This window comes from Colobus angolensis, unplaced genomic scaffold, assembly GCF_000951035.1.
Source record: "Colobus angolensis palliatus isolate OR3802 unplaced genomic scaffold, Cang.pa_1.0 Scaffold143, whole genome shotgun sequence".
Classification (NCBI taxonomy): Eukaryota; Metazoa; Chordata; class Mammalia; order Primates; family Cercopithecidae; genus Colobus; species Colobus angolensis.
The window spans coordinates 5,994,209-6,008,308 of NW_012114522.1; the positions used below are offsets into that span (position 1 = coordinate 5,994,209).

General features: G+C 46.0%; 1 protein-coding gene across 1 annotated transcript in view; it reads right to left on the reverse strand.

The window, feature by feature from the left end:
• The window catches only part of LOC105507090 (solute carrier family 2, facilitated glucose transporter member 9-like), an 83,876-nt gene extending 75,378 nt beyond the window's left edge, over window positions 1-8,498 (reverse strand). Inside the window, exons 1-2 of the mRNA XM_011935454.1 lie at window positions 8,342-8,498; window positions 626-771 (exon numbers count right to left, since the gene is read on the reverse strand). Coding sequence (XP_011790844.1) covers window positions 626-771; window positions 8,342-8,498 — 303 coding nt within the window. The remainder of the gene's footprint in view (window positions 1-625; window positions 772-8,341) is intronic.
• Between the last annotated feature and the right edge of the window lie 5,602 nt (window positions 8,499-14,100).

The following is a 14,100-nucleotide window of genomic DNA, read 5'->3' on the forward strand; positions in this document are numbered from 1 at the left end:
TTTAGAGGCCACCTCTTCTGAAAAGCCTTCCTTGATTTTACCCCACCCCATTCAACCTGAGTGAAGTGTTTCTTTTCTCCCTGCCAAGGCCACACAGCAAGTAAATCATTGAACTGGGATTCAAATTCAGGCCCACCTTCTCCCAAAACAGCAAGCCAAAACCAGAAGACTCTAATTACTTACTTATTCAGGAAAAAAGAGACTCAAGAATGAGGTAGAGCTAAGTTAACATCTTGAAAACACGCCCAAAATATATTAAATGAAAACACGAGGTTGTAGATCAATGCATATGGCACAATTCCATCAAAAACACAATAAACTATAGATGTTTATATAGGTTTTTAAAGCACAGAAGATGCCCAAACAAACACAAATTGAGCTATTAATGATAATTATTGGGTGGGTGAACTTAAACATTCTATAAGATTTCAATTTGTTATGTATTCTTTATGTCCTTAAAAAAATTAAACTCAAAGGAACTCCACAACTTTTCTCCAATAATAAGTAAGAGGCTTGAACACCAGGAATTGCAATATACAGGGACCAGCTTTTGGAGAAAAGGCTCCTTCCTGCAGTGGTAACATGAGATGAGGGCAGATGTGGTTGACCAGGGAGCCACACTCACCTTTCCCAGCAGCTCGGGCAGGCCCAGCAGCTGCCCAGTGAACATGCCAATGCAGATAAAGATGGTGGTTACCTGCCCCAGAGAGCCACGGATCTCCTTGGGTGAGATCTCACTGAGGTACATGGGGAGCACACTGAGGGCGATGCCTGTAGAAGCAGCATAGCAGCAGTTAAGAGAGCTGTCTTCCTGAGGGAGCCGCACTCTGGTTACAGTGCCTCTCTTGGCTCTGCTTTGCCCTGGACGTTAAATAGCACTGTAGCCACAGCATCTTTCCCAGCACTTTGCACAAACTGCCAAAGCTTTCTCATGCACTTTATAATTTAATCCCTAAAGTATGACTGGAGGTGCATTTCAGAGGACAGGACACAGCTGATGGTGTTGGTGGAGGTGATGGTATTGACAGTGATAATGATGGTGATGGTGATAACGGTGGTGGTGGTGGTAGTGATGGTCATGATGGTGATGATAATGATGGTAGTGGTGATGGTAGTAATGGTGATGGTGGTGGTGGTAGTGATGGTGATGATGGTGATGGTGGTGGTGATGATTGTGATGATGGCTGTGGCAATGATGATGATGGTGATAATGGTGGTAGTAATGATTGTCATGATGGTGACGATGGTGATTGTAGTGATGACGATGATGGTAATGTTGATGGTGGTAGCAATAGTGATGATGATGGCAATGGTGATGACGATGGTAGTGATGGTAGTGGTGGTGGTGACAGTGATGGTAATGATGGTGATGGTGGTGGTGCTGATGGTGATGATGGTTGTAGCAATGATGACGGTGATTGTGGTGGCAGTAGTAATGGTGATGATAGTGATGGTGGTGATGGTGGTGATATTGATGGTGTGGTGGTGGTGGTGATGGTGATGGCAATGATGGTGATGGTGGTGATGGTGGTCACAATGATAATAGCCAATACACACGGTGGCTACCAAGTAACAGGAATCCTTCTCATCTATTTATATGTATTAACATATTTATTTTTAACAATAGTCTTCTGAATTAAATATACTGTTACTATTTCTCTTCTAAAGATGAGTAAACTGAGGCACAGAGAAGTTGAGTAACTTGCCTAAATCACCAAGTCATGTCCAGAGATGCTTAAAAAAATTATTTTGCCCAATAGAGCTCCAGTGGGCCTCTGATCTTAGAACCTGAGCTTTTCCCACCAGCTAACATTGCCTCTTGTCATAAATTAAGGGACTCAGTTATGGCAGATGCTATTACACTCATTTTATAAAAATAGGTCATCCACATATAATCTAATGATGTTTGAGATAAATTTACATGTTCAGAGGCTTATGATAGGTATTTTGAATAAAAATTAGCAGTTATAAAGATGTTTTACAAAGTGCTCACTGCACACACAGTGGGCCTGTTAGTAAAAATTATATAAGGACTTGTCAACTTAAAAAAAACAAACCTTGCTTTCCCCCATAGCTGAGCAGGGCTATTCTTAAGTCACTTTATAGGCCTATAAATGACTACACTGCACTAATCCCAGGCGGATTCATTGCTTGTTTAGAGCACAGACTGCATGATCTGGAGTCACAAGGCCTCTTGGGCCAAATCCCTGCAACTTACAAGCTGTGGGAACTTGGGTGGGGTTGTGAGCATCTCTCAGCTTCCACAAGATGGGGATAAGTATTGAGCCTAGCTTCAGAGGATCTCTGTGAGAGTTGAGATATGCTCAGTTACTTATTCATTGTAAAATACTGTACAAATTAGCATCATTAGCACCTATTACTACCATCTAATTTTTCACCAGGTTGTGAGGGCATCAAAAATGTCTTTCCTGCCTTGGTTTTCCAATGTCTCTAGTATAGTTCCGAACACACTTTAGGCACCAATCAATGTGCTTCAAGTTGAGCTGAGTTCACTCCAGCTGCTAGCATTCAGGAAGGACTTTCCCGAAAATCAGTGAAGGGAACGCACACCCCAATTTACAAACTGGGAATCTCATTCATTGCCTCTTAGCCCAGGATACTGTTTCTGGTTTACCACTCAAAACAAACATGCTTAAGAAGCAAAGAGATGGAAATTATTTGTCACAACATAGACCAGATGATGCTTGAACTTTTATCTAAAACACATATATTGGGAGCATATGGCCTCATGGAGTAATTGGCTGGCCACCAAACAATTTAGTCTATTATTCTTCCCAAGCAGGGCAATAGAGGGAAAACTGTGCTACACTGGACTCAAGTCCCACAGCCCTGGTTTTCTCACAGGGGGATCTCGATCAAGTCACTTCATCTCTTTTACTCTCAGCTCACTTATGTGCAAAATACAGTGATGACTATTTCTGCTGTAATGAGAATAAAATGACTGCATGTAAGGCACCGGGCTCACGTGTGGTCACTTGATAACACTTCAAAAACTGTTCTTTATCCTGATGCTCCCTCCCCCCACAAGGGGATAATAATCATTATCTCACAAAACGTAGTAAGGAAATGAGGGAGCTGTAGCACAGAGGCAGTGTCATCAGTGGCGGAGGTGTGGAGCTAACTTCTCTGCGTCTTCTGTAAAGCTAGGGTGGCAGTAGCATCTCCTTCACATGGTGCTACGCACCTACGGAACACGTCAAATGCCTTGCAGAGTGCACAGCTTAGATTCAGCTGTCAATAAGTGGTGACGAATTGTTCTTATTTGTTCATTGTGAGATGACATGAAGGGGAGATACTAGTGGCTAAAGCAGCAGTGAACGAGGAGGTGGGATGCGTGAAAAGTCCGCCATTGGGTGACCAGCTCACCCCGGTTTGCCTAGTACCACCCAGAAACCCCCTGAGTCCTGGACAAACCAGGATAGTTGGTCATCCTAGGCCCATGATGCTGTCCTAAGCATCCCTACCCGTGAGCAGCCTCTTCTGACCTCTGAACCCATCTTCTGTCACTCTCCTCCCCAGGAGTCCTGGATGTGGAGTTCACGGAACACTCCAGGCTCATTCTGATCATAGGATGTTGGCTTCTGCTCTTCTGTTTGTCTGGAACTCTCTGTTTTCAGAGCTCCACAGCTTCTTAACCTTCCAGTCTCCATTTAGTGTTACCTCTTACAGTGAGTTGCATGGTGTCCTTCCAAAAGATACGCTGAGGCTCTCAATCCTGTTACTTGTGAATGTAGCCTTATTTGGAAATAGGGTTTTTGCAGATGTAATCAAGTTAAGATGAGGTCATACTAGAGCAGGGTGGCCCCTAAATTCAATACTTTTCATTCTTATAAGACGGCCATGTGAAGACACAGGCACAGACATGGGAGAAGGCCATGTGATGAGGAGACAGAGACTGGACTGATGCAACAACTAGCCAGGGAATGCCAGGATTTCTGGCCACCACCTGAAGGTAGAAGAGAGGCCTGGAACAGATTGTCTACAGAAGCCCTCAAAAGCAATTGATCCTGCTGATCTTAGACTTCTCCTAAAGTAGCAGACGTGGGCTTGTCCACTAGCGAGCTCCTAATTCAGAAGACGTGACCTTGCGCCCCTGGGCATGTAGACAGCACTGGGAAGGCCATGGCAGGGACATGTCCAGTGCAATCTTCCACAAACACAAAGTAGCAGTACAGTCTCCTATTTTAACTTTATTATGTACATGAATTTTGCTTCCAACACCATTTGGTATCATGTTTGTATTGATGTAAAAAATAATATGTTTTTTTTTTTCTCTAAACCTTCTAGATGAAGAACACTCCAGGAAGATGCCCTGTTGTCCAACTGTGGTTCCAAACACTCCGGGAGACCCTGGCTGGATCAGCAAGTCTTAGAGCCTTCTATCAGCTCAAAATCCTTCAGGTTTATCATTTGGCTTTAAATTCTCTCTCTCTTTTTTTTTTTTGAGATGGGGTTTCACTCTCGTTGCCCAGGCTGGAGTCCAATGGCGCGATCTCAGCTTACCACAATTTCCACCTCCCAGGTTCAAGTGATTCTCCTGCCTAAGCCTCCCAAGTAGCTGGGATTACAGGCATGCACCATCACGCCCAGCTAATTTTTGTATTTTTAGTAGAGACGGGGTTTCTCCATGTTGGTCAGTTGGTCTCGAACTCCCAACCTCAGGTGATCCTCCCGCCTTGGCATCCCAAAGTGCTGGGATTATAGGCGTGAGCCACCGCGCCTGGCCCAGCTTTAAATTCTTTATTACAAACAGATCAGCCAGTTCAGGTAATGGCAGCAATATTGCTTTCCTTCTGACCAATTGTCTCACCTTAAGTGCCCTCGAGTTCCTCTCTCTGCTTTGAGAGGGTTGATGAGAATACATGACATGAAGTCTCCAAGTCCTGGCGTGACTCCAATAGGCCACGTGCCGCAAGTCAGAAAGACCGAAGTTTTTCTTTCCTCTTTGTTCTTCTTTCTTTCCTCCTTGTTCTTCTTTCTTTCCTCCTTGTTCTTCTTTCTTGCTTGCTTCTTTCTGAAAAGCTCATAGGAAAAAGGGTCTAAAAGACATTTGTTCTATCTCTGTGGTTTTGTAAAAGGGCCATCTTGGAATGCAGCTTATTTTTAGTTAAGGAAATTCAGAGATCAATTAGCTATATGTTTGAAGGGTCAACTCCCCAGATTAGTCAAAGCAACAAGAAAGGGGATAATGGATAAAATATAAAACTGCCAAATTGAGAGAATCTCACTTGCCTCCACTAGGAAAGGACTTCCCAGGTGATCCACTGCAACCTCATTCAGCCTTTCTCCAAAGTAGTCTGGGCCTTTGAAACCCAAATCCTAGATCTGTACTTTATTAATTAAGAAAACAAATAACAACAACAATGACAACAATACCATTAGCATTCCTGGAGTGGGGCACTAAGTGCCTGGAACTACACTAAATACTTCACATATATAGTAGATCATTTTATTTATTTATTTATTTATTTATTTATTTTATTTATTTATTTTTGAGACAGAGTTTTGCTCTTGTTGCCCAGACTGGAGTGCAATGGGCGATCTCGGCTCACTGCAACCTCCACCTCCTGGGTTCAAGTGGTTCTCCCACCTCAGCCTCCCGAGTAGCTGGGATTACAGGTATGTGCCACCATGCCCAGCTAGTTTTGCATTTTCAGTAGAGACAGGGTTTCTCCACGTTGGTCAGGCTGCTCTCAAACTCCTGACCTCAGGTGATCCACCCACCTCGGCCTCCCAAAGTGCTGGGATTGCAGGTGTAAGCCACCACGCCTGGCCCATTTAATTTTCACATCACTCAACAAGGGAGGCCTTACTACTAAGTTGCCATGCCAGGTGGGAAAGAGGCCAAGACTGTGAGGTTAGTGGTTGCTGCAGTGGTCCCTGATTTGTATCCTCTCCCTGGATCCACATCCTTGGGGAGTCAGTCCTCTCTGACATTCATTCTGCACCTGTCCATGGGACTTGCTTGGGCCTCAAGGGACATCAGCAAATGTGCATGCAAAGTGCTTACACATTGGGACTTTCTCCTTTGGCTGCTGTTGGCAGCCCACGAACTTTATGCGAGGCAACCCAGGCCCCCCTGGCCCAGGGTGGGAAGTCAAGAAATGAGCTGGCCCACTGACAGCCCCTGAGACCAGGCCACCTGCTAACACCCAAACACAGGCGTGAGACCATCCCAGGTCATCCAGTCACTGACCTACCTGAAGCCATCACAGACACATGAGAAGGCCCAGCAGAGATTGGCAGAGCTGGCCCAGAGCATAACAGCCCAGCCCACCCACAGAAGTGAAAGCACAGTAAAATGGTTATTATTTCAAGCCACTACATTTTGTTTTTTGTTTTGTTTCATTTTGCTTTGTTTTTAAGAGACAGGGTTTCGCTCTGTTGCCAAGGTTAAAATGCAGTGGTGCCATCATGGCTTAAGTTTTCAGGTTTTTAAATGCAGCAAACCTAACCTATACAGATAAATTAATGAAATTAATGGAAGCAAGTGAGAGCATTCAGGTAGTCTGACTCCATAGTCTTCGCCCTTAACTACTTTCCTGCTCCAGCTTTCTGAGCATTAGTGCCCGCATTTGTAAAATGAACATGAAAAAAACAGTCTTTGATTATAGGAGATCAAAAAAGATGAAAAACATGAACACAGTTGGTCAATTACAAAACATTATTATTCTTATGGATAAACTGTCAATAGCAATCTCCCTTCTACTTGAATAGAAGGCATCTATTCAAGTAGAATAGACTAATGAATAGACAAGTGATCAAGGAGTCATTTCATCTTGAGTTTGGACTATCAGAGAGTCCTAGATTATTCCCCTCCAGCAGGGCAACAAAGGTAAGTGAAGCCTCCTCTTCCCAACCTTACTTCCAGGCCCCCACTCTCCTGCCCACCTCTCCCTGAGACATTTTTGTTGTTCATCTTACTCAGCTGAACAACCCAGTACCCTCAGCTTTTAAGACATCGACAAGGAAGGGAATTAGCCTTTAAGAAACTCATGCTAGGTTCCAGGCAGTATATACATGTGTGTGTGTGTGTGTGTGTGTGTGTGTGTGAGACAGAGAGAGAGAGAGAGAGTTTCCGTTCAGCCTTATTATAGCCTTTCAAAGAAGGTATTATTACCTCCATTTTCCAAATGGGAAAACCAAGGCTCAGAGCCATTAAGTAACTTGCACAAATCAGAAATTGGCAAGCAGCAGAACTGAGATCCAAACTCAGGGATTTCTAATCCTAAGGCTTGCAATCTTTCCACAAATGCCTAAAAGTGACACTTTATGGATTCGCCTATTTAGAAAGAGAGTAGAATTTGTCTGACAATACATCTTGTCTCCTACTCTCACTCCCACAGCCAGGATCTGTCCCCTTCTCCCCAGCTCCCCGCCCAGCCCAGTCCCTTCCCCTGAACAGTTGGCTCCTCTGATTCCACTCCTGGCTTCCCCTCACGCTTCCTTATGGGAACAAACCAGTCCATGTCACATTCCTCTCAACCCTCCCTGCACACTTGGCACAGGCCCACAGTCCTCGCTGTGGCCTACAAGGTCTTGTGTGATCTGGCTCCAACTCTTCTTTGGCCTCATCAGCACCCACGCATCTCCTTGCTCTTTCTCAGACGTGCCATGCCTCCTTCCGCCTCTGAGACATCATACACTTCTCTCTGCTGGGAACGGTTCTCACACTTGGCTCCTCTGGTCTCTGCTCATGTTTCCTCCTCTGAGCAGTCTTCCCTGATTGGCCTTTCTAAAACAGCCCTCACCACCCTCCTGCCCTGCTTTGTTTTCTTCCTAGGACCTGCTACTATCTACCTTATGTATCTGTCTGCCCACTAGAATGTAAGCTCCATTCCGTCCCTGTCCAGGGACACGGTCTTGTTAATCATTGTGTCTCCATCCTACAGTGTGCCAGCCCTTGCAGGTGCTCCACAAATGCTTGGTGAGTAAATGAAACAACGAATGAGTCAGAGGCCCAGAGAAGAAACACCATCCTCACAAAAGCCCCCTGAAAACCACAAATAACCTTGGAATATGAACGTTATGATGAAGGTGACCAAGCGGAAGGCATGACATGCTGAAGACCATCCAGGTCTTTGGGCGTAGACTGGGGACCCTGCCCAGCATTCCTCAATTAGGGGCTAGAGCATCATGAATGGGATGGTTCATCCCACAGGACTGTCCCACTTGATGCAGAGTTCCAGCATCCTTGGTCCCTGACAACTCAATACCAGCAGAGAGCCCCAGTCATGTGACAGCCCCAAACACCTCTCACATTTTGGGACGCCCCCAAGGAGTATGTTACTGTTCCTTCCCCATCATGGTGAACTCTCACCTCCATCTATGCCTGTGATGAAGCGTCCCAGGATGAGCATTTCAAAGGCTCCTGCCTGGAGTGAGCAGGCCATCAGCAATGCAGCAGAAATTGCAAACCCATTATTAGCCAGCAAAGTATGCTTCCTGGAAAGAAAGGAGAGATTTGATGAAGACATCTCACCATGAGGCATGTCACTGAACTGTCCATCCCAGGAGCAGGGGCCAGGCCCTTCCGAAGGGTGAGGAGAGTAACACTCAGGCACAGTGCAGGGAGCACTGGCCTTGCCACCTCTGGCTGTGTGACCTTGAGCAAGGTACTTCATCCCCCTGGGTTCAGCCCTAGGGTCTACTAGGTCACTTCCAAAGGTACCACCAGCCTTGACATCTATGAATTCCCTGTGGTAGTATTTTATTGCATTAATTCTAGGACTAGCATTTAACATTTCTGAAGTCAATGGTCATCTTATAATTCATGAGTCAGGGTCCAGGCAGGAAAATGGAAACCACTTGAGGTACTTTAATGGAGAGAATTTAACACAGGGAATTGGTTAAGCCGATATTGGAGAACTGAGATGTCAAAAAGGAAGACCTCTAAAGAAGAGGTGTTTCCCATGTGGTGCTGACACCTCAGGGGCCTGGCGGAGGGCCCTGAAGACCTCTGAGAGTGGGCACTGTCCACTGGACTGTTTCCTCTGAGGAGCAATATGATTCTGGTTCTGGAAATGGACAAAAATTGGAAGCTGGAATTAATTGCCAACGTCATCACTGGGACTGGCAGGAAATTCAGAAAAATATGAAAAAGCAAGTCTCTTCTCTCTCCTCTAGTGCCCCTACTGGCAAAGAACAAATGGAGGTGCAGGTCCCAGCCCCAGCATCAGAGAGCGAGCGAACCCAGAAGGGTAAGTGTGGAGCTGGGAGACAACAGCTTGACAAGCAGCATAGCGTTCTACAACTTTAGTTGGCTCCTTCCCTCCCTCCCTCCCTCTCTTCCTTATTTCCTTTCCTTTCCAGTGACTCACAAAATAACAATACTCCTTAGACCCAATGGCATCTTAGATTTGATGAACTACAGTACTAAGTGCATGACTGGACTAATCCTCTCAAAGAAGATCAGGGAAATTTCCATGGCAATAATTATTATTAATAGCTCTGTGTCAGGACTGCCATCACTGTTTTATAAACACATGGCTAAGACCTCATGGCTCAAACACCCGACTTGTTTGGAAGCCTGGGCACCTGGATTCCTGCACCAGCACTATCCTTCAGGAGCTAGGAGACTTTGAACTTCATTGCTCTGTGTTTGCTTTTCCTCACTTTTGCAAAATGATCCTAAAAGCCCACATTTTATTGAACTCTTGCTATAGGATAGACCCTGTTTTAAGTACTTCCATGAGTAGTTCATTTAATCCTTAAAATGACCCAAAGAGATAGGTACTCTTATCATCTTTATTTTATAAACAAGTTAACTAGATTGCTGGCAAGCTAGAAACTTGTTTTATTTTTAATTTTTATTTTTGAGACAGAGTCTTGCTCTGCTGCCCAGGCTGGAGTGCATTGGCGCAATCTCTGCTCACTGCAGCTTCCACTTCCTGGGTTCAAGTGATTCTCCTGCCTCAGCTTCTCGAGTAGTTGGGATTACAGGTATGCACCACCACACCCAGCTAATTTTTGTATGTTTAGTAGAGACAGGGTTTCACCATGTTGGCCAGGATGGTATCGAACTTCCGATCTGCCCGCCTCAGGTGATCTGCCCGCCTCAGCCTCCCAAAGTGCTGGGATTACAGGCGTGGACCACCGTGTCCAGCCTACAAACTTGCTTTAGGTCATATAGTCAGGGAGTCAAGGAGTTGGGGAAACATTTTAGCCCTTTACAGCTTATTTTTTTCCTATAGACTCATGAGTTAACAGATATTAAATTGTTTTGTAAATTGTGGGAAGCTAGGAACTTGATAGGGGGCCTTTTTAAAATTACTTTTAGGAGTTACATCTCTTGACTTCTAGTCCAGAGCCCTATCTGCTCTTTCTGATTTGTTTCAAGCTTTCCACTAATTTTTATTCTCTTTCTAGATCTTCCTGGAGAATTCCATGACCAATGACTTTTGTAGCTCAATGACGATAGTACAAAGCTTGCTCACTGCAGTAGCCTGTGGTTGAGACAACCCAAGTGTCCATGAATAAAGGACTATTTAAATAAATTATGATACATCATATGGTGGGACATGATGCAGACATTAAAACAGAGGCAGCTTTCCATATTCTGATATGGAAAGATCTCCAAGATATACCAAGTACAAAGAGTAAGGTACAGAACTTTTTGTAAAATATGCAACAATTTATGTAAAAAAGTATCTGTGTGTGTGCATCTCTGTGTGTCTCTGTGTGTATAGATTAGACACAAACCTTGGAAAAGTCATACAAAAAACTGGTAACACCAGTTGCCTCCAAGGAGGGGAACAGAATGGCTGGAGGACAGAAATGGAAAGGAAACCCTTCACTGTATATTCATTTGATTCCTTTGAAAGTTCAGCCACAGGAATGTATTAATTATTCAAAAAGAAATATAATTTTGCTTTTAAAAAATTCATTTAAATGAGCCTCATGGTAGAAAATAGAAACTCATTGACTTGGCAGACACTTAAAACCTCCATTCAAGATGCAGGTCCCTGATTCTGTGAGGAAGGTCACAAGCTCTGGGTGCAATCAAAATGAGCCTGAAGATATTCTTTTCTGTTGGTGGAACCTCCACACACAGCGGCCACACACGACACTGCTCAGAGTTCCTGGCTCTCCCTGCGGGCCTCTAAGGAACCTCCAGTTTCCTTACGGAGAAAGTGGGGCAGTGGGTGAGAGGAGGGGTGGGAGATAAGGCTTTGGAGTGGGGAACCTGGGCTGAAAGCATGTGCTCCAGCTTAGTCAGCAAACAGTGAGTGTCAGATACTGGTATTCTGCTGGGAAAGGGAGTCATTCCTGTTCTCACCTCATGGACTTTACAGTCTAATTAGGAACACAGGCATCAAATACATTGTCCCACAAAAGCTTATTAAAAAGCAATCCTGGCCGGGCGCGGTGGCTCAAGCCTGTAATCCCAGCACTTTGGGAGGCCAAGACGGGCGGATCACGAGGTCAGGAGATCGAGACCATCCTGGCTAACACGGTGAAACCCCGTCTCTACTAAAAAATACAAAAAAAAACTAGCCGGGCGATTTGGTGGGCGCCTGTAGTCCCAGCTACTCGGGAGGCTGAGGCAGGAGAATGGCGTAAACCTAGGAGGCGGAGCTTGCAGTGAGCTGAGATCCGGCCACTGCACTCCAGCCTGGGCGGCAGAGCGAGACTCCGTCTCAAAAAAAAAAAAAAAAAAAAAAAAAAAAAAAAAAAAAAAAAAAAAATAAAGAAATAAAAAGCAATCCTGACTTGTAGAAGTAAAGGCATCGAGGCTATGGGCGTGTACACCTGGGACCTGTGCATCTCTTGCCTGCTTGTTCTCTAGTATCTGCTCTGTTTCAAAGGGAACTGCTCTCCCTGAATCCCCTGCCTTCTGGCTTCATAGGAGGAATTCCTGGTAGGATTGGCCACTCTTGGTAGGGTTCTGGCTTCCTGGGGCCTGGGGTGTTGACCGAGGAGAGGCCTTCATGGAGGGCTGGGACGGAGAAAAGCAAGCTGCCCCACTCCCACCCTCTGCGACCATCGCAGGTGCAGCTCCTCTGTGGCTCCAGCCTTCTCTCTGTGGTCCCTGCCCCCTGCCCCCTCCACCATGTGACCCTAGCTTTGGGCCCCAGAAATGCTGCCTCTCTCTTTGACCTTCCATCCAAGGGCAGAAGCATCCTGACCGCAAAACCTTTTTTTTTTTTAAATTTCTCAGGACAAGCCAAAATATTCTCTCTGTAGCTCCCATCTATGGGTCTGTGGGTCTCGGTTCTACCCGTCGAGGCCTCACAAGGCAAATCTTCATTGGTGTAGGTTCTGGGGTAAGAAAAGTTTGTGATAAGACCGTTGAGATAGGTCAGGCAGGAGAGGAATGCAGCGGCCGGATTCTGAGGGTTCTTAGAAGTTGGGCAAAATGATGTGTTCATTAATCTGTAGACAGCGAGAATAAAGGGCTGGCGAGAAATCAGAACTCGACCCCCTAATCCCGTATACCTTCTCCACTGCCCTGCGACAGGCAAATTGGACCTTGGATACTCAGATAATATTACTGATGATCTTAAGAGTAATGTGAGCCCCTCTGAGGCACCCTCAAGCCTGACTGCTTACTAGATTCACTAAACTAAACACTTACAAATACCTAGATTCTCAGACCCACCCCTTAAGACTTGCGCTCCCTAGGACAGAGTCGGTGTGAGACCTCCGGAATAGTGCAAGAAAGCTGACAGCTGTTACAGAGGCTGTCGCCTTTAACCTTAGACACCTGTATCTGTCAATGTTAATGATCAATTCACAGAGCGGGTGGCAAAGGCTGTTGTCAGCTGAGGACGATCTCCTCCAGCCACCCCAAACTCACCTGCCCACCTGCGCCTGGGTGAGCTCTCCCTGCTCTGATCCAGGGCGTGCCAGTCTCCTCCTGCATCGGATTTCACCTTCTCCTTCCCAGGCAGCCTCCACCCCAGTAAAGAATTCCTTCCAGCCAGATGAAGTGGCTCACACCTGCAAATCCCAGCGCTTTGAGAGAGCAAGGTGGGAGGGTCGCTTGACCCAGGAGTTTGAGGCCAGCCTGGGCAACACAGTGAGACCTTGTCTCTACAAAAAACAAAAGAAAAGAAAAAGAAAAATTATCTGGATGTGGTGAAGCACACCTGTAATCCCAGCTACTTGGGAGGCTGAGGTGGGAGGATTGCTTCAGCCTGGGAGGTCAAGACTGCAGTGAGCCATGATTGCACCACTGCACTCCAGCCTAGGTGATAGAGTGAGACCCTGTCTCAAAAGAAAAAAAAAAAATTCTTCCCTCTCGACTCATTCACCCCTGCACAAACACATCTCAGTACACATCTCAGTACTGTCTCTCCTGACCCTCATTCTCACAGCTACTGGCCCTTGCCTCTGCTCCTCTCCAACTGAGGCTCCTCCACAAACATGGCCCCAGCTGTGTCCCGTCCTCACCCCCACGTGAATTAGTCATTCCCACCACTCCATGGAGACTGCCCTTCTGAAGGCCATCAACATCTGCCTTGACAAATCCAGCGGCCAATTCTGCCTTTCCCTTGTACAGCCTCTCAGCAGCATGTGATATGTGGGCCACTCCCTCTCTATTGAAACCTGGTCTTCTCTGGACATCTGCAGCCCCACTCTCCCCTGTTTTCCCCCTCCCAGCCTCTCCTTCTGTGTTTAGGCTGATTTGTCCTCACCCCTCAACCTTGGGGTGTCCCAGAGCTCCAGCCCATCTCTCCAGTCACATTTCCCTCTATATGCCCTCCCTGGGTGGTTTGATCCAGTCGCTTTGTCTCAGATGATGACAATTCCCACCTATGTCCCTGACCTGGACTCTCCTCTCAACTCCAGACTCACATAGTTAACTGCCTCCTGGAATTCCCACTTGGAGGCCTAGGAGGTTTCTCAAAACAAGCATGTCCAAAACAGAACTCTTGGATCCCCACTACTAACCAGCCCCTGCCACGTGCACCAAACTCTTCTTTCCACAGCTCTCCCATCTGAGTAAATGAAGCCTCTGTCTTCTAAGTGGCTTAGGCCAAAAGTCTGGGAACAACCCATATCCAATCCATCACTGAATGCTAGCTGCACTACTTCGAAAATAGATCCCCAACCAAACCACTTCTCCCATCTCCA